The 24087-nt window shown below is 36.8% G+C and overlaps 1 protein-coding gene across 13 annotated transcripts in view; it reads left to right on the top strand.

The window, feature by feature from the left end:
* LOC134546235 (protein bric-a-brac 1-like) overlaps positions 1 to 24087 on the top strand; it is a 284962-nt gene that overhangs the window by 207336 nt on the left and 53539 nt on the right. Inside the window, exons 6-7 of one of the 13 annotated variants that reach the window (XM_063388911.1) lie at positions 4170 to 4253; positions 8897 to 9176. The exons of 10 other annotated variants lie outside the window; for them this stretch is intronic. In XM_063388911.1, coding sequence (XP_063244981.1) covers positions 4170 to 4253; positions 8897 to 9003 — 191 coding nt within the window. In that variant the 3' untranslated portion in view covers positions 9004 to 9176. Of the gene's footprint in view, positions 1 to 4169; positions 4718 to 8896; positions 9802 to 24087 lie in introns of those variants that run through there. 2 more of the 13 variants (XM_063388913.1, XM_063388891.1) reach the window with 2 other exon arrangements.

The raw sequence follows: 24087 nt of genomic DNA, 5'->3' as shown, positions 1-24087 counted from the left end.
ATTAGAAGCGTGCCCGACGCTGAGAGCGGGCTTAGGTAGGGCCGAGAGCTGCGTGTAACATCTAGAGGGCCAAATATCTCGCCACACACGGGCCACGTAACGCCCTGGGTTAGGGTCTCCAGCCGGGTCCACGTGCCCACTCACGTGGTGGCGCCCACTAATTTTCACCGATAATTTTCACTACAACACCGTACGCCCTCATATGTATATGTGTGTGTGTATGTATGTATATATATATATGTGTGTGTATATATCCTCTCTTCTCTCCTCTATCTCTATCCCTCTTTCTATTTTTTTCATTTCAAACACTGCATGTGTCTCTTGTGAATTTTATACATAGGTTTCATTATTGTAGTTTGAGATTTCATTTGTTTATAATTTACGTGCACTACAATAATTGTAAAATTTATCTTTCTTTATTAGATTGTCACAATTTACAGCTCTATCAAAAATTAAGTTAGTCACTAAGTGGATTAATAAAATGGGTAATTGAGTTTGGATATACGTATTCATGTTTGTACCAAGTAATTTAACATAACATACCTATAAAAATAAATTTAACTTGCTAATTTTCTGTGTCCGAATTATATTTAATGAGAAAATTTCTACTGGCACCTTGCATAATCAAGGTGAAATGTCATGCCCAACTGTACGTAAAATATTTTTAAACAAACTTCAGAAAAATACCTATTTTATTTGCCATGTTATCTTATTGTACATTGGCGTGAGTATGTTTCATTATGATTGGGTACAGTAGTAATTAAATAAAATTAAATTATTAATAGTGATCACATTGATGATTATATTTGGATATTGTTACGATTTATTAAAATGAAATAATAAATCGTCATGGGAAAACTACTGGGTTCATAAATGGATAGCCCAATTAAAGATTTTACTACACAGTTTTATTGATTGCCAATATTTACATGACTAACAAATAATCTTCTAAAAATGCCTAATAATCAATTACACTAATGAAATGTTAAATACTCCCCAATCACTCGTTTTTACACACTGCACACCTCACTGGGCCGCACCTCTGGCGCAACTCTCGCGCAGATCCCCTCATGGACCTCAGTCACGGGACTCCGCCACAGCCGTCACACTTCCCTTCGCCGAGGTTCTGCTCAACGCTTCGCTCGGAACTCCGCCGCATCCGCAGCACTATCGCCCAGACACTCGCCCCGGAACTGAACTCTCAACTCAACTCCACTGAACTTTCTCGGAGGCCGGCGTCCTGGGCTTATATAGGCCCAGGCACCACTTCTAGAAGTTTCGAGCGTGTCTGGGGCCTGTCGCGTCATTCCTCCCCACCCCGATGCCAGATTTATTAAGAAAGACATTGGGAGCTCGCGCGACAGCTGCCAGGTGTCAGGTTAACACAGCCGAGACAGAGCGCCGTGCGGGGAGTGGAGGGCTGGAGGGAGGGGAAGCGGCGACCCTTGTAATCCACCAGGCGCGCGCGGCACGTCTCACGTTGTGGCGGCCACGTGACGTCAGTGGCCCTGCGAGGCCACCAGCCAGCTCCGAACCCGCGTGCGATGCGGTCCTGCTCACATTCGTAACATTGCCCCCTCCTTAAACCGGTTCGTCCTGAACAGGTAATGCATCTCCTCCTAGGTGTCTCCATGTTACTCGAAGTTTAGGCCTCCTGCCTTTCCTCCATCGCGGGCTGTACAGCCTCACCAGATAACCCTCTCTTGCAGTAGATGTAGCTTCTCTTGTCACCCGGTGACTCTTCTGCGTCGCCAATGCAGCGTGTCATTTAGTCAGCTGCTCGAGCCAGGCCGACCGTTGCCTTGGACGGGACCAATACTCATGAGAGCATTGCTTATTACTTTCCAATGGTTTGCTTGTTTCTTCCCTTGTTTCTTCCCTTTTCCTTTCTGTTCCTTCGCTCGCAGCTACTTGTTCACACAGCATTTCTTCCTGACTCTTCTTTGCCTCTTCTTGGTTCATTTCTTCTTGATTTTTCTGAATCTCATTTGGACTGCAATTAGTTTCTTCTTGTACCATCTTCATGACTCCTTGTGTTCTCATTGTCTCTTCTCGGTTTTTCTTCCCCTGTTCTTGGTCTTTCTTCACCTCTTTGTCTTTCTTCCCCTCTTCTTCATCTTTCTTCATCTCTTCTTTGCATTTCCCCAACTCTTCTTGACTCATGGTCATCATTTCTTGGCTTTTATTCATCTCATCTTAGCATTTTTCTTTCTCTCTTCTGTTTATCTTCATTTATTCTAGTTCAATATTCATCACTTTGTGACCCATCTTCATATTTTCTGTGCTCTTCTTCAGCTCTTCTTTCATCTTCATGTCTTGGCTGTTCTCCTCTCCTTGGCTAATTTCATCTTGACTGATTTCTCTTCGCTGATCTTCTCTTCGCTGTTCTCTTGGCTGGTATTCTCTTGGCTGTACTTCTCTTCTTGGCTTATCTTCTTCATCAGTATTGAGTTCCATGTCATTCTCTAACTCCTCCTGTAAATTCTTCATTTTATTCTCCATTTCTTCCTGACCATTCTTCATTTCATCTTGACCCTTCTTCATTTCATCCGGACCCTTCTTCATTTCCTCTAGGCAATTATTTGACTCACTCTTCTTTCCTTCATGGTTGTTCTTACTCTCCTTCCTTTCACTCTTCATTTATTCCGTAAAGTTCTCCATGCTGGTTACCATTTCTTTCATTTTATTATTGATCTCTTCTAGGGCAACCCTTAACTTCCTGATATATTCTACATTAACCTCTTCAGCAGCCATCTCTCTCTAAAAATGTTACTAATTGAATAACCTAAATAATTATGTATTTCTATTACTGTTATTAATTTCAAAAATCTTAGCCTAAACTTTTAATTAAACTAACAATAACTCTATTACATTCAAAACTAACTTTCACTACAGTATGACTACACTCAAACTAACTATAGTTCCTAACACTTGTTGCAATTTCGAAAATCTAAATTATTTTTTTTTTAATTCAGTGTAAACCAATCCTAAATTATTTAATTAGGGCTATCCCACTTCTGACACAAAAATGTTACGAATTATTAAAAACATAAATAATAATTTGTCTTTTAAAGATTTTAGTACACAGTTTTATTGATTGCCAATATTTACATGACTAACAAATAATCTTCTAAAAATGCCTAATAATCAATTACACTAATAAAATGTTTACTCTCCAGTCACTCGTTTTTACACACTACACACCTCGCTAGGCCACACTTTTGGTGCAACTCTCGCCGCAGATCCCCTCGTGGACCTCAGTCACGGGACTCCGCCGCAGCCGTCACACTTCCCTTCGCCGAGGTTCCGCTCAACACTTCGCTCGGAACTTCGTTCGGAACTCCGCCGCACCCGCAGTACTATCGCCCAGACACTCGCCCCAGAACTGAACTCCCAACTCAACTCTACTGAACTCCCTCGGAGACCGGCGTCCTGGGCTTATATAGGTCCAGGCGCCACTTCTAGAAGTCACGAGTGCAGCTGGGGCCAGTCACGTCATTCCGCGCCGACCCGACGCCAGATTTATTGAGAAAGACATTGGGAGTTCGCGCGACAGCTGCCAGGTGTCAGGTTAACACCGCCGAGACAGAGCGCCGTGCGGGGAGTGGAGGGCTGGAGGGAGGGGAAGCGGCGACCCTTGTAATCTACCAGGCGCGCGCCGCATGTCTCATGTTGCGGCGGAAGCGTGACGTCAGTGGCCGTGTGGAGCCGCCAGCCAGCTCCGAACTGCGCGCGCCGCGGCCCTGCTCACGTTCGTAACTATATGAATAGATTTTAAGGTTTTTCAATAAGATTACACGTACACTAATTACTAGAGACCTGCAAAATTCGCGGATTCATTCGGTGATAGGCTAGAATTCAAACACATATACCTCTTAGATAATTTTGCTATTGGCTTACTGTTCATCTGGACGAATCTCAACCAGTTATAAACCCTCAACCAAAGAAGGATCGAATCACAGACAAACCAGCTGAGACGACTTACAAGTCGGCAGCCAATGAACTTGCGTTTTTTGCCCGAGTGTGCAGGGGTATGTGCAGTCTATCCTAAAGGCCATCGAAACCGCGAATTTTGCAGGTATCTACTAATTACCAATGTGCAATTAATATATGTGTCATATACTTGTTTTGGATTTCATTTGTAGCTTATACATTCTTATTGTTTGTAGGTCCTCTGCGATTTGTGACCAGCAATAAAGGTAGACCGCAACTGATATACAACAACTTCCTCTACAACATCCACCGGAAAGTTGGTGAGAGAATTTTGTGGCAGTGTTCGGACAATCAGAGAATGAAATGTCGTAGTCGAATTTCCATGGACAGTGCAAATATAATGTTGAAGTGTGCGGAACATACGCATGGACCTCCCTATCAGAAAATACAAAATAAACTCTACAGGGATGAATTACTTGATCAACACCCTGCTACATCGTAACGTAAAAAATAAGTTGTGTACTGTTAAGAAAGGTAGCCTTATAATATTTACTCTCGGTTTTCACAAGTTCAAATTGTATTCATTAGAATATTGTTTCTTTAAAAGCAGCATCTAACAGAATTAATGTATGGCCAATGACAGTTTAATTGCTCCATTGACAATATTTTAGTGAGCAAGCAGTATTGAATTAAAAATTTTTTGTATCTGCAAATAATTTTTTCTTTCAAGTGGTTGCGATGGTTTGTAAAAATTATCTTCCTTTTTTTTCTTCTGGTACATGTTGCTTATCCAAAGACTTTTTTGTGTATATTTTCATTTTCCATTTTTCATTTTAACTTTAAAATGTCATTAAAATGTTAAATTTTGAGATGCAAGTCTTTTACAATACTTATATATCAAGAGACTATTTCCCAATTTTACATAAATATTTTTTTTAATTATTCTTAATACTTTTTTAATTTTTAGTATAAGGTTGTCACTTGCTGATTGGCCCGGGTTGAAGAGGGCAAGCGAGCATGGGAAGGAAACAGCAGAAACTAGGATGGACGAGTAATTAAGTGCGCTGTACTTTACTGGGAATGCCTCGATCAGTCCTGAACGGTGCAATAGGATAAACCGTGCACGGTATAACAATAGGGCACAAGATGGGATGTGAGTCAGGGTGGCGGGTGAAGGGAAAGGGGGTGGATGGAATAGTTAAGTGCACGGAGCAGAAAGTCTTCCGTTGGCTGTTGGCCTCCAAGGACTCCTTGCTGTTACCCAAATAATCAACAGGATGCTATGATAGGAAATGCATTGTTTAACATACAGTGATTTATTCACTCTGTTGGCAGTTTGACAGTTACAAAAAGACTACAAGATATTAATAGTCCACTATTTGCTTTTCTTGTATACTGTGGCCCATGCCATGTTCTTTGTTTGAAAAATGTTCTAAGGTCTTTATGTAAAAAAGAGTAACTAATAACAGTTGCAAGATATAAAAAGTTAATTTGCTCCAATATTTTTTATTATATTACGATACCAACATTATTCTAAATAAATTCCTTTCATTAAATTTAATATTTAAAATATTATGTATGTCATTAGAGTTAAGTTTTGATTGAAAATACTGATTATTTTCTTGATTTTAATTGCATTTTGGTGCTAGGTGGTGTATTAACTGGAATTTCGCTGTTATATGGTGTATAGTTCAGCATTTCGGTGTTATTTCAGTTTTATATCAATTCACCATATAATCTTGTTCCTAAAAATTATCTATCTTATATTAAATATCCAATAGTTACTCCTTTTGGCTTAACGCTCCCCATCAGAGAATCTCCTAAGCTAAGTGTATTTCCGTGTCTGGTAATTTGTTCACCTGAGATAATTTTAGTTACTGCACATATAAGACATAAATTTATGAATGTCATTTGAGAATTTATGTCTATGAAATTGTATGTATCTGTTTTGTTTGGAATAAATTTATTTTATGTCTGTGCCATTGTGTGTTCAGTGTAATTTATAACTGCACCTCTACTTCTTATTCATGTAATCTTGTAGTGGCAGAGCTTGCATGTCTAAAGGAAGCTTAGCCAGACCATCATTATTCAACTGTTTAATAAATTTAAGTAAAACAAGATAACATATTCTTTTCAAATTTCAATTTTTATTATCAGGTGGTATGAAGAATGAGAGCTATTGTTTTTCAGATGTAATGCTCAGTTCTTTGTTCTCAAGTTGTATTGCTTACCTGCCTGTGTTAGACAGCAACAGTATACACTGTGTTGCATCTTTTAAATCTTATTGCTCCAGTTGCCGACCATTTGTGAGGTACAAACAGCCGGCCTCGTGGAAACCCACAATATTGCTGTCGAAGGCATCTAGGGGAGACACAACCCGAAATCGTTTATCTCTTTAAAATTTTTACCTACTCAATGATGCTCTGGAAATCTGGGTAACAAAATTTCTTTAAACCTGGTGAGACCTTTATGCATTTTGTACTTCCCAGACTATTCAGGTTGTGTGCAACTCAAAATCTGTTTGATCAACATTTTTTTTTTTCAGTCTGAAGATATTGTTAATTACACAGCCCAACAAAAAATTTTATTTTTAAAAATTTTTTGACTTTAGTAGCTGATATTTATAGGTTTTTTTTGTGCTGAATCCAAATCTGGCTTTGATTTTTTTGTATACCCATAGTTTTCGAGCAATCAGCTATTTATTATTTAGTATAAATCCTTTGTATGGGAAAATTAATGGAACACTATGTTTCATCATAAGCATGGTTTGTATTTACAGTAGGCTACTTACAACAGTGATATAATGTGCTAATACAGGTTTCACTTGTCAGATGGTATTGGTTTATACTTTCTTTTTTTTTTTTTTTTTTTGAAGCTTCTTGTGTAGCTTTTTCTGCTATGAGTTGCTTGCTGAACTTCTCTGTGAAGTGACCAGCAGTAGTCTCCCATCATGTTGGTGTTCCAGCGGCCCTGGTAGCGTTTTTCCATCACTTTAATGTCCTGGTGAAAACGCTCACCTTGCTCTTCACTAACATCTCCCAAATTCTCCGGGAAGTAATCTAGATGACTGTTCAAAAAGTGAACTTTCAGGCTCATCAAACATCCTAAATTTTTAAACTTGTTTAACATCTTGGCTACAATAGAAACATATTCTGGGTGTTTTTCATTTCCCAATAACTCTTTAACTACTTGCTTGAATGATAACCATGCTTCTTTCTCATTTAAGGTCATTGTGGATTCAAAGTTAACGTCAAACATTTTTATAATGTCAGGTCCGACGAAGACGCCTTCTTTTAGTTTAGCTTCTGAAAGGTGTGGAAACTGTTGGCAGAGATACTTGAAACATGGTCCATCTTTAGGCAAAGCCTTGACAAACTGTTTCATGAGGCCTAACTTTAAATGTAGAGGTGGTAGGAGTATGTTTTGTGGATCTACTAGGATTTTGCGCAGAATGTTCTTCTCGCCAGGTTTTAAAGACTCCCTCACAGGCCAGTTCTTTCTGCACCAATGTTGATCCCTTGCTCTACTGTCCCATTCACACAAGAAACAAGGACATTTGGTAAAACCACCTTGCTGACCAAGAAGCATACATATTTTTAAATTGCCACATATCCTCCAACCATGAGCAGAATAGCCTATTTTATTTAACACTCTATCTAGGTTTTCATAGCTTTCTTTCATATGAACAGAATGACCAACAGGTATAGATGTGTACATGTTACCATTGTGCAATAAAAAAGCCTTTAAACTAGTTTTGGATGAATCAAAAAACAGCCTCCAGTCTTCCTTTTTGTATTCAAGACCAAATTCACTGATCACGCTGGGAATGTCTGAGCAGTACACTAAGTCACCTTCCTGTTCAAAATACTTGGAAAATTGCTGCTCCCTCTTCCTATAACATTAATGCTGGTTCCAACCGCCAACAAGTTATTTTCTTTTAGTCTAGAGCCAAGCAATTCAGCTTTTTCTTTCGTTAAGCCCAGATCCCTGACCAAGTCGTTAAGCTTGATCTGAGTAAACAATTTAGGCCCTGCATTTTCTGTATTACATTGGAATTCTTCAACATCTGGTTCACCTATCTCAGATACATCAGACAAAACTTCCGTTGAGATAGAATTTAAATTATCTGGTGGTTCAGGGACCGGCAAATCTACACCATGCCCTACTGGTCGGGTAGCGGACGGAAGGTTAGGGTAGCATATTACCTTCTTGTTTTTCGAGTTATGCCCAGTAATATCAACACCGCAAAAGTAGCAATCATTGTAATGATTTGTTGGCTCCCTCCATATCATAGGAACAGCAAATCTAAAGGTTTTTTTCCCCATTTTTGACCATTTTCTCAGATCTTCAACACATACATAGCATACCTTATGCGGCGCCCAAGATTTATCTTGATCACCAAGTTTAATTCCAAAGTATGATAGATAAATGTTTTTCACAAAGTCTGAAATATTTCTTTGGTGTTTCTTAATCACAAACTCACCACAAATATAACAAAAACAGTCAGCATAGTTTTTACAACCATGATTAGACATTGTACTGAGCACATGTACAGGAAAAATGAAAGTGAGGGTAGGTTGACAATAAACAAAACATCAGCTGTTTACTGTAAAATAGATTCAACTTTTTTTTGCCAGCAGTTATGTTTGAGCAGTGCTACCAATGTCCTTTACAACCATTATAACTACTTTTTCAATTTATTTAAACAAAATAAAAGTTGTTAAATTCTGTAATAAATCGGTTAATTTTATATGTTTATTTATATAATGTGAACAAATGGTGGGTGATACAGCTTCTTAAGTATCATATTTGAATTCAGCACCCTAAAAAACATAAGAATTTGGTATGTTAAGAAAAAAAGTTTTTTCAATGTTGGCCTGTGTTATTTAATCATCAGTTTTTTTTTTCAACCTATTTGAGGTAGGTGAGTTTACAATTTTTTTTGTTTGTTTTGTTTTTGTAGATGGTGTGAAATATTTAAGGAGCAGGGAAGGTAGAACCCAAATGGTGCATCATCACTTCCTCTACAACGTTCACCGTGTGTATGGAGTTATACCCCAAGTGTCTTAAAGAATAAATAAATAAGTAGGTAAAAATATTTGGAAACTCTTAACAATGTGGCCCTCATTTAATAGCTATCAAAAGTCAACAGAGGCGACACTAGGAGAAAACAAAGAAAATTTAGTGATCCCCTAGGAACACTTGGGAGAAAAAGGATCGTTATTATGGATTAATTAAATAAAAACAACAGTTACGTCTATAGACTTTCTTATTTTATTAATCATTGTTCTTTCTTTTTCTTTTTTTTAATTGATTAAATTTTCCTTTGTAACATCTGTTTTTCATTGATGAGTGATCTTACATAAACTCCTTACAATTACACTTATTTTATTATATTCTTTAACTTTATTTACCAGAGGGCCGGCCCTTAATGTTTAACAAAAATTACAATATTTAAAGAAATGAATGAAATTAACATCGCTAACTTTAAAGGTTGTACATATAGTCTTTGCAAAACATCATATGAATTTCCTCTCCTCGAACTGCTTTAACTGTCCGCTGTTTTTTGAGTTCATAAACAAAATGATTGAATGATGCGGGTATCCCCCGGAGCTGTAGATTGACGGTGATTGAGGTAGTAGGCCTAAAGATGGTGGATTCCAAAGAATCAGACCTGTTTCCAGACAGTTTACTTAAATGGTGCAAAAGGCCAATAGAGGGAAATTAAAGGAGGGATGACGTCAAGACTTACCAGAACAGGGTGTTGGTCCTGACGCTCAGGAGAGGGCATCTCGTTTCTGAAAACCCGAACCACAATGCGCGGTAGACGCGGAAGTATTCATAATTTAAGAGAAAAATGAAAATAAAAAAAACTAAGGTTCTCTACTTTTTACTAATCTACTGACTGGTTAATCTAAATTTTCAGATAGGGACTTCATCCCTATAGTCTGAGAAGACTACATAATACAAGATGTGATGCCGATAATTCGCCGAAGAGAGCAGCTACAAAGAGGTACCAGTCAGCCAGGAGGTGCGCACCGAAGTCCCTTCAGCGCGGGATATTGTCAGTATCTCATAAGTGCGGGATCTCTAGAGAATTGGAGGGGGTTAGGCTCTGAGCCGAAAATTATAGAGCCCACCCGAAGGTGTCCGGCATAAAATATATTAGATCTTACTGGAGTGACTGCGCAACTGAGGCGCTATCTTTTTGTGGCGAGAAGAAGTACTAAGAAATCGACTTGTGGCCAACGAGTGTGTCAGTGCTACGGGCTAATGGAGCAACCAGTGTTGCCACCTAGTGGCCCGAAATATAAGGGGGAGAAAGGTTGTCGTTACCTCCGCGCGAACGCGCTAGTGTCGGGGCTGCCGACGCCCACGAGTGGCGTTAGTGACCATAGCCATCGCTAGATGTCGTTAAAGACCAGAATCGTATCTGTGGCTGTCGAGCCTGAGATGGCCTTGAATTCGGTTACCGTCCCCAGGAGTTCACAAGCAGTCATTGCTCCTGGCTTCAATTCTGAGAAGAAAAAGGGTGGGGGAGCAGTGGGGGGAATGGCTTCAAAAAACGCATGGTCTGTGGGACGCAAGGCCCACGGGATCCTCCTGTCGTGTCTTGCTGCTAGTGAACCTTATACCAATTCGTGACAGTTAGCAGGGCTCAGCACTGCTCCACGAAGCTGCTGTATGCAAATTTAGTCATGCGGGGAATTAATATTACAAACCCCAGGCGTGACTGCAAGCGGGAGAAATGTCATCCGGGCTGCTAACGTCGTCTTTAGACTTGCATAAGATCAGATTGGCCCCTGAGAAAAGGTGCCTCGGACCACTGCAGCAAAGTTTAACTAAGTAGAGTACACCAGCCTAACAAAGTGTAAATCACCCTTTTGTAACCAATTTATATGGAAAATAAAATTTCCAAAAATAATTAAAAATTATAATAATAAAAAAATTGCCAAAATACCTCATTTCCGGCACAATGACAAGAAGGTGTACTGGAAATGTGCGGACGGCAAGAAGTTAAAATGCCGCAGGTTTATATGTATGGACGCTGACAAGATCATACTGAAATCTGGGAAGCACACACATGGATCTCATGACTTGCTGATACGAAAGAAAATATGTGACGTATTGTTTTAGTAAACTTTGTTATTTGTGAAGATTTGAAACAACATATAGTATTGTATTTTTTTTTATAAATATAACAAGAGCAGTGAATAAACTATTGTTTACTTTTGTGATATTTTATATTTTACAATGCAGAATTATATTTAATTATTGAAGTGAACCTCTATATCTGTTGGGGTAAGTTTAGTAAAGATGTCATTACAGGGTAACGGAAGTGAGCAGAGGTAACTGAGGTAACATATATTGCTTGATGGTGGGTTTGAAAAGAGAGATTACGGAAAGGGGGGGAGGAGAATAAGTTAGTAAGACAAATATAAAACTCTGCAAGTGTTTTCTTCATAATTTGGTACATCTTATCACTTACCTGTGCAGAGATTATTACATGCCAAAAATATCCCTTGCGGGACTGGCATATACACCCTGGAATGAGTAGAACCGTCTTTGGCATGACCCCATTTAGTGAGTGAAGTGGATACACCAGTTAAGCGTGGTTCAGAGGTGTTTGGTTTTTTTTTTTATGGATCAGGGAATTTTTTGAGATAAGCTCGTTTCAGTATTGTAATGGTTTCTTCAATAAAAACGTGAGTAAGCTGTATCATTTTCAAAATTGTGTGTGCATATTACCATATTCATCCAATAATCCACTCAGAATTTTTTTTTATATATGTTTTAAAGCATGGCGTACGGCTTATTCAAAACTTGTCATCGCTGCAAGCAACGCTGCCTAGCAAAAGTTATTTCAAGCTCCAATGATGATTAACCTGTTGTTGGTTGAATGACAACAGACATCTTGCATGTGGTTCAGTGTTGTCAGACGTACCCAAATCCAGGAACATGTACCCAAATTACTATGTATAATCAAAAGAAATTGAAGAATATTCACTTGAAATGGAAAACCAACACAGGTGTAAAACAGTCTTTGCCCTAGCTGTTACGTACTGACATTAAAAATCCATGTATTTTTGAAAACAGTCTCGGCTACACTATTAAGGCACAATACAAATGTACGTCACCATATTTACATCACTGGTAATATTTACAATAATTTTACACCAACTTTTAATCCAAAAAATAACAATTTTACATATGGCTGGAATAGTAGAATTCAACTTTTACCAGGACTCTAGCATAGTGGCAGACAATTTTATCGGATGTTTCCCCTTATTTATTTTTAGTGATGCCCCTACAAAAGACAATCACCCTATAGTATTATTGTGGTTGAAAACCTTTTCCTGGGAAAAAAAAATGACATTCCCGCATTGATTGACATAATATATCTCTCTCTGCCCTCCCCCACCCTCCATTTTTCTCACATTTTAAAATCCTACGCACAGGCCTTAGCAGTGAGCCAAAATTGCATCTAAACTATAAAAAATTATTTTGTCACACTGTTATGAAATTAACAGTGTATATTATATTTGTATTAGATAAGAGAGTAATATTTTGTTTTGATACTTTTTTTTGTGTAAGTACTGGAGTGATACCCGAACTGAAAACTTCTTGTATCCGAAAGTACCCAAATGTAGAGGTCAGTGTACCCAAATTGTGTGTGCTATAGTTGACAATATGTTCGTGCATATATTTGTGGAAAAATACGTTGCAATGATTACCGAAGGTCTGCGGCTGTGATTATGTAGGGTGGTCGAAAACCCCTAAAATGATTCAAATTGATGAGGAAATGGGAAATCATGTTACGGGAAGAAAGTCCGCATATATGTGACTTGAGGAAAAAAATAAGAATGTGGCCAAACTTGTAATGGCGCTTCACTGCAGTAAATAAACAAACATCTTGCAGTTGGCACGGTACTCATTATTTTTCATTCATGGCCATTTTTTTCCTATAGAAATTTATATATATATACACACACACACACATACATATATATACATATATACTATATACTATAGAAATTTTCTATATGAGCACCTTTAGTTATATGGTACCAGGCGCGTAGGAACCGGGGGGAGGCGACCCAGGCGACTGCCCGGCCATAACATTTCATGACCGGGCAAAGAGATGGTTTTGCCCGGCCATTGCATCAGATGAACAAGAGGCATTGTCTTCATTGCAATGCTAAGTGGTTTTGTGGGATTTTCTTGTCTGTGCATTACCTTATTCTTAAAATAAATTAAGACTTTTCGATAAGTGTACAGGCACAATAAATACGGCAACTGTTCTTGTTTTCTTCTAAATATTCACGTTTCACAGTGCTGATAGCGGAAATATTATTGTGGGATATAAGACCAGTAAACGTTTCCGCTCGTTGCAGTAGCTTACGCTCCGTTTTTGTCCACCCTTGTCTACCTGACCTTCAGACCCTTGCATTCACCCCGCCTCGTTTCTACCTAACGGCAATGACCTTGCGTGCAGAGCGCTTTCCACATCAGTCATCATTCAACAGCTGTACGTCTTGCTTTTTTAAGTCCAAGAAACTTTGTGAGCCGTACTACAGAACTGTTTAAAATAAACTTATTTATCTATAGTATCGTGAGTGAGTAGTGTGGAATGGTAGTGATGAAAAACATTTAGGGTTTAAGGAGAAAATTTATAACAGTATTTTAATTTTTGCGGCGTACAATGACTCAGAAAAGCTTCAACTTTTTCTTCAACAACCGTTCTGCACAGTCCTGCAGTTCATCACAACCCCTGCCTAAAAGGCTGTAATGTCTGTGAAGACAAAGATCCTAAAGAAGAGTTGGATTCTTTTAACTTTGGTATTACTTTTGAGCAGTTTTGACTGAGACGAATTTTTACATGATCCCGAAAACCATATATAACATATATAACATTAAAGTTTAGTATGTCGGTACATTATTTTTTTCCGCTCGTCGCTCGTGATTATTCCATCGAGTAGTAAAAAATTTTCTTTGAATCTACAAATCATTGAACAAGAATTTATCAAGCAGATTTGCAGTTATTTATAAGCATCTTCACTCGCCTATTCTGTAGGGTTCACATTATAAACTTATTCTTAAGGGGAGTCTGACAGTAAAAAATTAAAATATTGACTTTTTTAATTTTTAATACCAAGATAAAATTTCGACTTTCCTGAATAAAATGATATGAGTGTTATTGCGAAAAGCTTTTTTCCATCTTTAATTTTTTATTTTTTTGAAGTTGAACTGCATTTTTCGAAAAATTAATTTTTGTGACTTTTTTAATTTGAAATGCTAAAAAAATTATTTTGACCTTTCTGAATACATACAATGTAAATACTTTCTAGTACTCCTTTCAATAAAAAATATAACGAATAGTAAATTTTCAAAACTTTGGAGCCTTAATACAGATTTAGTTGATGTATAGACCTTTCCTGTATTGACCTTGATTTATTAAGTCTGACAGTAAAAATAAAAAATTTAAAAAAGTTTTTGGTTCATTTTTAATGTCAAAATAAATTTTAGACTTTCCTGAATAAAATTATATGATTGTTATTGCAAAAAGTATTTTTCCATCTAAATATTTTTTATTTTTTTAAAAATTGAACTGCATTTTTCGAAAATTATTATTATTTTTTAACTTTAAAATTTTAAATGCTAAAAAAAAAATATTATTTTTACCTTTCTGAATACTATCTAAATACTTTCTAGTACTTCCTTCAATAAAAAAATATAATTAATACTGAATAGTATATTTTCAAAAATTTGGAGCCTTACTTGAGATTTGATTGATGTATAGACCTTTCCAACTTGCCTTTAAAATTAATTCTACGAGGCGAAAACTGAAAAGTGAACACTTTTTTGTGATGCCGAGCCTTAAGTAAATTTGTTATAAAAAAAAGTTAAAATTTCTGCTAGTAGTACATTCTATTTTTATGTACGAAGGATGCTTAAATAGCACCATTTCGCTCCTTAGAATACTTTTTTTTTCTACCGGGGGAGAGCCCCCGGACACCCATTTGTTAAATCCACCACTTATTATGATACTCTCCTTTGCCCCCCCATTAAATATTTTCTTCCTACGCGCCTGTATGGTACACATCCAACCTAAAGTCCAATTCTTCCCTTCTTCCCACATTTAGTTAACATGTCCAGAGTAATGGAAGTAACAGCCTATTCAATTCTGTGTCTCAACTCTGGCAGATCATCTGGCGGAATGTAGACACGATCTTTTGTAAAGTCCCAAAGGAAAAAAATTGCATGGCGTTATGTTAGGTGAACGTGGAGGCGAGTGAAAAAGAGCTCTGCCGTCTCTACCATTACGACCAATCCAATGGTCAGGGACTTCGTCATTCAACCACACATACAAAGAGATTCCAATGGGGAACGCATGTTGAACTGAAATTATAGATTCACTCTTAGCGAATTGCAGAACACAAAATTCTTTACTCAGAAGTCGCCATTTTGCGTGGGTGGCACTATGAGAAAACTTTAAATTAGTACTTGCGTATGCGCGTATCTAAAACTTTTTGAGTTGCTTTAATTGTGACCTTGGACCAACACACTACAATGCTTACAGTTGAGACTATAAAAATATAACTGGGATATTCTTATATGGATATACTGTATGTACACAATGTCGCACTGCTTTCGGCGGCATTCACTTTCACCCTCTTCTGGGCCGGTGGTTCACTATTCGAATGCCTGCACACGCACACGTGAATAGAGCTGAGGAGGTTCTGGATGAAGAGGGAGGAGATGTGGTGAATCGGGCCAAAGTGGGTATAGCCCTGGAAAATGTCAAAACAAAATAAAATATAGATAAATTTCTGGAAATAATTTGAATGGTTGAATTTTTGGTATTTTAACACTTTGAAAGAAACTACTCCTTCCTTTTTGAGCTGGATATGCTCTTGCTGCTTGTGTTTGAGTTTATAGTCGTAATAACTGGTAGACTTGTTGGAAAGTGAACTATGTAACTGAGACAACTTCTCTTGTACAAATTTCTATATTGGTCTGTAGCTAGTTACAGGGTGTCTACTGACCCTGGAAAACCTGGAAAAATCAGGGAATATTATAATCAGGGAAAAATCAGGGAATTTTTTTTTGGTAGGTTGTAGTTGGCAAAATGTTTTTTTGTTTATTGATCATTTTTCATTGATGTAGCATCAAGTGTATATTCCCTCCCGTTTTTATTTTTGAATGGCAAATAACGAACAGTTCCCACGTCCATTTTCTTTTGTTTACCATCGGATTCGGAAGTGGCTTCAAATCACGTGATACAAACTGGTTCAAGCTGACGTGACGTGCTGTGGCATGTGCTTCCCGCGCTCGAATAAGACCAAGTTGTTTCAGCTTACTTAACATCAATGTTCTTGGGGCATACCACATCTCAGTGTTTACTGCAAGCATTTTTGGGAGCTCTCTCCTCTGTTGATATTCGAAATATTCTGCAGGTATCTATGGATGGCCCCAACATAAACTAGGCATTTTTGTTAGCTTTGAAAATACATATCACAGACACTTTTCGTGAAGATTCACCATCATTGCTAGAAATTGGTAGCTGTGGGCTTCATACGGTCCATGGTGCTTTCAAAACATGAATTTCTGCTACACAATGGGACGTTGCTAGTTTTTAGAGGCACAGTTACTATTTGTTTAAGCATTTACCTGCAAGGAGGGAAGATTACATTATAATAACTGGATCAGAGCTTTTTCCCAGGAAATTTTGTGCAATCAGATGGTTAGAAAATACTGCAGTTGCTGAACATGCCATGAAAACATTACCCCATCTAAAGAAATTTATTAGTGAAGTTTCTATTTCATCTGTCTCTTTCAATGTAGTGAAAAGTGCTCTTGAAAATAATCTTCTAGACGTAAAATTGACATTCTTCCACTCTTTGGCATCAGAGCTGGAATTGTTTCATACAATGTTCCAAAGTGAAGCACCCATGGCACCTTTTCTCTAAGATTCACTGGTAGACAGTTTATTAGCTTTGGCAGGAAAGTTTGTGAAACCAGAGGTACTGAAGAGCTTTAGGTAGAAACACAAATTATCTCAATTGGATGTTAGTCCATTGAAATGTTACATGAGCTTTGCATTTTTTAGAGGATGCAATTTTATTTTTGGGACATGTTTGGGGGGTCAATAGAAGCTTAACCTCAAGTTTGTGGGGTCGCCACCCTTGTCCCCCGGCCGCCATCTTGGAAAAAGGGGTGCAAACACTTTTTTCGTGATATCTCGGAAACTATGCGTCCTACAAATAATTTGTAAAGACATAATTTGTAGCAAATTGCTTTGCCTACAAATATGTTTATATAACTTTTTGCCCTAAATTTAAAATTAAAGAAGTTATAAGCAAAAAAGTAAGAAAATTTCTATAAAAATTCTCTTTTTTGCTCTATAAATTTTTTTTTCAAACATTTTACAAAAAAATTACCTCAGACCAATCTTGTAGATCGTCTTTTGAGGAAAATTTTTCTCTATAATTTTTTTTAATTTCATTCGTTTAAAACGCTGTTACAGCGCTCCAAAGTTCATCGGGTTCGTCAATGCTCATGAGAATCCGGTCAAAACGAAATGTTTAACTTAGTTTGAAGATCTTTTTTTTTATTGTAAATACATTTTTTTTTTTAATTTTTGTTAAATCTGTACAACTTCCCGAAAAAAGCAATTTCGAAAAAACACTTTTTTTGATTTTCTTCCGACGATATCTCTCGAACGAATCAACCATTTTCGACCGGATTAGCAGCGATTGATGTTGTTTTTTAAAGTTAAGAGTTGATTTGTTTTTTGAGTCGATCAGTAAAGCTGTTTAAAAGTTATTCCAAAAATCAGTTTTTCAAATTCTTTTAACGACGATAACTCACAAACGAATTAACCTATTTTGACCCGGTTTGCAGCGATCGACGTAGTTTTTTAAGCTTTAGAGCTGATTAGTTAAGCAGTTAAAAAGTTATTCCAAAAAAACAGTGTTTCAACTTTTTTATTTTTAAGATTTCTCAAAATCTACTGGTCCGAATCGGTTCAAATTTTTAGAAAAACTAAATTTAGTAGAATTCTTTGGAACCCCACTTAGTTCATTCCAATTGGTCAAGCCGTTCAAAAGTTATAAGAGGGTTACATACAGGGAAACGAGGGAAAACATTCAGGGAAGCTTCCTAGGGTCTCAAAACGTCGAGATCTGATAACAACTCGATTTTCGAAAAACTGGGTAAAACCAATAACTTTCCGATTTTTGAAAATATTCAATTTTCTTAGCGGAACGTTAAAAAACGCGCCTGCAGACTCTGTCTCATAGGTGTCTGGAAAAAGAGTTAGCAATTAATAAGTAAAGTTGTAGGTAGGGATTTAACAAAAATTTATTAAGAATATATTTATGATAAAAAAAATATCATCAAACTAAGTTAAACATTTCGTTTTGACCGGTTTCTCATGAGCATTGACGAACCCGATTAACTTTGGAGCGCTGTAACAGCGTTTTAAACGAATGAAATTTAAAAAAATTATAGAGAAAAATTTTCCTCAAAAGACTATCTACAAGATTGGTCTGAGGTAATTTTTTTGTAAAATGTTTGAAAAAAAAGTTATAGAGCAAAAAAGAAAATTTTTATAGAAATTTTTGTACTTTTTTTCTTATAACTTCTTTAATTTTAAATTTAGGGCAAAAAGTTATATAAACATATGTGTAGGCAAAGCAATTTGCTACAAATTATGTCTTTACAAATTATTTGTAGGACGCATAGTTTCCGAGATATCACGAAAAAAGTGTTTGCACCCCTTTTTCCAAGATGGCGGCCGGGGGACAAGGGTGGCGACCCCACAAACTTGAGGTTAAGCTTCTATTGACCCCCCAAACATGTCCCAAAAATAAAATTGCATCCTCTAAAAAATACAAAGCTCATGTAACATTTCAATGGACTATGTAGATAACCAGGAAAGTGTATTGACTGCTAACAATATCAAGTTGGGTTATGCAGTACGCCATGCCATCAAGAAAGAGAAAGTACCAGAAAAGTCTGTCCTGTTACTGAAAAATGATGTTAGGACTTGTCTAAAGGTTATGGTAAAAAACTTCAAGACAAAAGTCCCCTGAAGTACAAACTTACCATAGGAATTTCCTGCTTATGTCCGTCTGTGGCTTTAAATTCGGGTGTGAGGAAACAGCGTGTGAAGTACAGTTTAGAATGTGGTCTTCAAATCAGGTGGCTATCAGGACAAGAAGCTGATAACATTGGGTGATCATATTTATGAGTTGGTATGTTCCTCGCAAGATACTGAAGCACTGTTCTTGTCTTTTTCTCGAGAAGACGGGCACCTTGATCACTTGTGGATGCTCATTCTTAAGGCACTTACAGTAGCTGCCAAAACAGGCCTTCTAAAGTTTGTGAGGCTGATGTTGGTACTTTCTCATGGAAATGCATCATTGGAAAGAGGATTTTCAGTGAATTCTAATCTGCTGACTGAAAACTTGCAGGAAGAAACACTGATTGCACAAAGACAAGTGTATGACTTTGTTCAACGTTCTGGAGGTGTAGAGCATGTTGATATCACCAAGTCCATGTTAGAGTATGTAATAAATGCTAGTTGTAGGCATAAGGAAGCCCTGCAAACAAAACAAAAAGAAAAAGAAGCTACAGACAAGAAGAAGGCAGAAAAAAGAATAGTTGAAGAGGAGATCAAGGCATTGCAGTTGAAGAAGGCTCGAGTGTTGGATTTGGCTCGTTCTGAAGCAAGTGCAATATACGCAAAAGTTAAGTCACTGCGAAATTAATGGAAGCTTCCTTTTACTAATGTTTTTGCAAAAGTAAGTTGTTACACTCCAAAGACCACCGGACTAGCTCAGATATTTTATGTTTTGGTCTTCGAAGGGTAACTCACAAGGTACACTTGCATATTCGGATTCTGAAAAAGTGAGGTTATGTTTCCCTCAGAATATTAGTTATGGGCGATGTTGAATTTCAATGATGTCTCTCATACACAAAATGTTTTTCACTGATTATTTATTTATACCTTACGAATCCACGAGACATTTGCCGCCATCTTGAGACAACATTTACAAGTTGAAACAGTATTTTCCTTACTCACAAACAAGCTTCATTAATTTGAGTCACACACTGACTGGCCGAAAATTGAATATTAAAACAGTTCGAAATTAAGTCCCGCAGTTACACTCAACTTTCGGTACAATGCCGAAGGACAATGTCCTCGGAAACAGTGACAAACGTTGGTAAGTCCTGTTTTGGGCGATTACCGACGACTGTAGTCAAAAAATTCTAATTGTGTCCAAAATAAACGAAAATAAGGTAGATTATAAACCGGTGACGCCCGGACCACAGCCGTGAAATTTACTCGTTACATCTTCATAATTAAGTTGTGAGCCACCTACTCAACTAACCACCTCCTCAGTTGCTGTTCAGTAGATGACTGAAGAACCAAAACGACACACTGGTCTCAGGAGAGACCAAGGATTGCACCATGACGTAACTTTCGGCCAATCACAGCACAGTATCCAGCACTCCCTCCAACACCAGCCAATCACAGAACAAATTACAATACATAAAAAAATCCTGTACACACATAACTCGTGGCTTCCCTTGATCTGTCTCTTTTCAATTTCACATCAAAATCGGGGACTCCCATTCTCGTTCTCTCTCCCACACCGTGAGACAGCAGTTATCACTCAGTTCCCACGCAGTGGGGGAATTCCCATCTTTATCTATCTCTGAGGGGAATTACTGTTTCTTTCTCACTCACGCTTACATGTCTCTTATGCCTCTCTTTCTACACATCACCCCAGCCCAGACAGTCCAGTGATCTATAATTATATTGCAACACGTTAATTAAAATTAAGAACAGCAATCATAATACAAATTACTTGACAAAATTCAACTTATTGAGAAAAACCTGAAAAAGTAGGCCCAAACAGGCAAAAATCTAGTAGAACGGCTCATTTGTGAATAATTACATAAAAAATAGTAATGATTAAAAATGTCTAATAAAATACAAAATCCCTTCTTAAAAAACATAGCAAGTGAAAAATATCAACCCTAAAATATATAAGAAATGGTAAAATATCATTAGAAAGACTTTTTAAGAAATATTTACATTCATGAAAATAGTTGCAAAAAAAAATATTTATTTAGGAGGGCAGGGTTCTTGCAACGTTACAAAGTGTGTGAAATATTTGCAGCAGTATGTTTTATCTGCCATCGAGTCACTTTGACCACATCTGGAAGAAGGTAATTTTTTTACTAATTTAAGTGAGTTGAAATACTTACTTTGAAACCCGTCAATGTACTGTTATGCAGTTTTTCAGTTTCATGGAATGTAGTAATTGTGTTAAAGAAAACCTGGAAAAATTATGTTTTATACCTGGAAAACCTGGAAAAATCAGGGAGTTTCATTTACTAGATCTGGTAGACACCCTATAGTTAGTATGTAGTTACGGTATAAGCATGTTGTAATAAAAAGTGGGTCTTCAGTGTCAAGTTATTGTTGAAATAATTGTGCCAGCCTATAGTTACCATTTAAAATATGTATAAATATTAATTATTTTAGAATGTCATGTTTTCTTGTAAACTGTATCCTTTCTTGTTGAGTAGCAAGTTTTGCCAAATCATGAATGTTACTTGTATCTGCACTTATATCATTTGAATCATTACAAGCCCAACTATTAAAAAATTACTGTTTTGTTCCCAAATCCGTGTTTTTGTAAACAGTGGACTGGAAATCACATTAAAAGGTTTTTTTTTTCTTAAGTGAAACTTAAAAAAGAGCGTTTGCTTACAATTTGCAAGCATTACAAAAATTCCTATTGCATGAGGGGAATATTTAAGTACGTGGTGGGGGAACCGGTAAAGAAGGAGAGTGCGTCAGCGGCGATGCCACTCCTACCCATGCACTAGTGGTCGAATAGGCAAAGGCAAAGGAGATGGCAAAGGAGGGGAGGGATAAGTACATAGTGTAGCATGTCATATGCTAGTTGTAACAGCCAGAAGGGGAGACGGCAAGGGAGAGATAGAAATGTCGCATTAGTGATGCTACGGAATTCTCGTTACTCTGCTTGTGTTTGCCTACTCCCTCAGTTTTTTAACGGCTAACGATTGACGCTACCATATTTATTTTATTTAAAGTATCTACAATTGATTGATTCGTGTGGAAAAGAGTTATTGATTTGTGCAACTATCTTTATAATTATCATTCATTTTTATGCAAATAGTGTGATTGAAGATTTAAAAAAGACATGTATACTAAATAGGTTACCATTATAAGTGTAATTAGTTTTGGTATGTGAAAACTGTGATTTGAAACGTCAAAAGAATTTATAGATTTATGAGATAGACATCATAAGTGTAAATTATGTTGATTGGGGTGGTTTTTTTTATTTCTTTCTTTCATTTTATTCAGCTGAAGATTGTGATTTAACACCATGTCTAAAATAATAAAAAGACAGAAGTAGATAAGAGGGATTATCAACATGGGAATAAACCACCAAACGAGCTGCCAAAAAGTGCCAGTGAACAGATTCAAGAGTACAGGGCGCAAAAAAAGACATTTTTTTCATTTGAGATCATACCCGCATCCTTTCTATTCTCAATTATTATCTCTTGTTCAATAAAAAAAATACTAATAATTTATCTGTATATATATATCTAGCAATAAGTTTCACTTCTGATGTGTGTGTACTCCTCGCACACTTTTTTTTTGTTTCTTAAATTTCAGAGTACTTGCTAATTGTCATATTAGCATAGTTGGTTATAATTTTACTTAAAAATCAAATACCATATTAAATAAATTATATTTAATTGATAAATTTTTCTGTAGGAAACATGTCACATGACTTTGTATAATGTAGTACATAATATAAGCGATATTGAAGGAATTTTGTAAGGGTCCATGTGTTATAAAAATTTGATCATGTGTTAATTTAAGTTAATATCAACTTATTAAATGTGTCAACTTAGCAGAGATGAACCTGTATTTTGTCTAATTTATTCTGCTTAACTTGTTTAATTTTTTTTAAGTAACATTGATGTGTATTTTAAGTATTGGTATATTTGAGTAGTTTGTAGTAATAATTTGAGGGGAACTCTTCTCAGAGTTCAGTCAATCCTGTTAATAAATAGTTTGTAATTACAAGATGGTGTTTCAATAACTGTGGAATGATTTCCAACCATAGGTAGTTGGAAGTCAATTTTCCCATCCATACCATATTATAGTAAAGCAGTTACTATGTAAGTATTAAATTTTTTGAAAAAGCATCTGCAACAGGCTTGCAAAGGTTTGTGTGTGTGTGTGTGTGTGTGTGTGTGTGTGTGTGTGTGTGTGGTTATCTTTTTTTTTAGAAAGATAATTATTTTTATACGTTGTGTTATAAACCATTTTATTTATTTTTTAAATTAGTTTATACAGTAGAGTCTCACTAATCCGGACTTGTCCGGACCGGACCCTGTCCGGATCACCGAAAGTCCGGATCATCCGTAATCAACTTTAAAATGTATCAAAAACAAGTTTTATAGGCTAAATAAAAAATCTTTATGCTTAAAAATCAACTGCGTTTTATTATAAGGTACTTAAGAAACTATATACATATGTATGTAACATATATAAAACAATAATATGTATTGTACATACCTACATGTAATTAAAAAGTATAAAACAATTAAAGTTTAAAAACAATTAATTTACTCGAAAAAGTCTGTAATATTCTTTTGTTTTAAAGAAGATTGCCGTCGTTTTGCCGTGCGATCTCGTAGGCGCCTCAACGTCAGTAGCTCAGCAGACGTTGTGTCGCTTTGCTTCTCAAAGTAACTCAGCAACCCCTCCAGCATTGTAGTCGCTTCGCCATGAGTTGGGCCAGCTGATTCCTCCGTACCTCCATCGTCATCTTCCGAACTGTCTATTTCAGTTGCTGTGTTTGCAATGCATGCCTCCACGATTTCATCTTCACTTAACATTTGATGACCAATACCGTTGTCATCGTTAATCCATTCTGATATGTCATTCTCCTCTATGTTGGCACAACCCTCCAACTGTTGAAAAACATGTACAAAATAAAAGCTAGTTGAAGTTGGTTGAGTTTCGTCTTGTCCCTGTTTTTCCTGTGAAATGCTTGGCCACAAATTTTTCCAGCTTTTTTGAAGAGATGA

Source organism: Bacillus rossius, chromosome 1, assembly GCF_032445375.1.
Source record: "Bacillus rossius redtenbacheri isolate Brsri chromosome 1, Brsri_v3, whole genome shotgun sequence".
In the NCBI taxonomy this organism is placed as follows: Eukaryota; Metazoa; Arthropoda; class Insecta; order Phasmatodea; family Bacillidae; genus Bacillus; species Bacillus rossius.
Note: the sequence above shows the minus strand (reverse complement) of the source record. Positions and strands in the feature narration are given on the sequence as shown.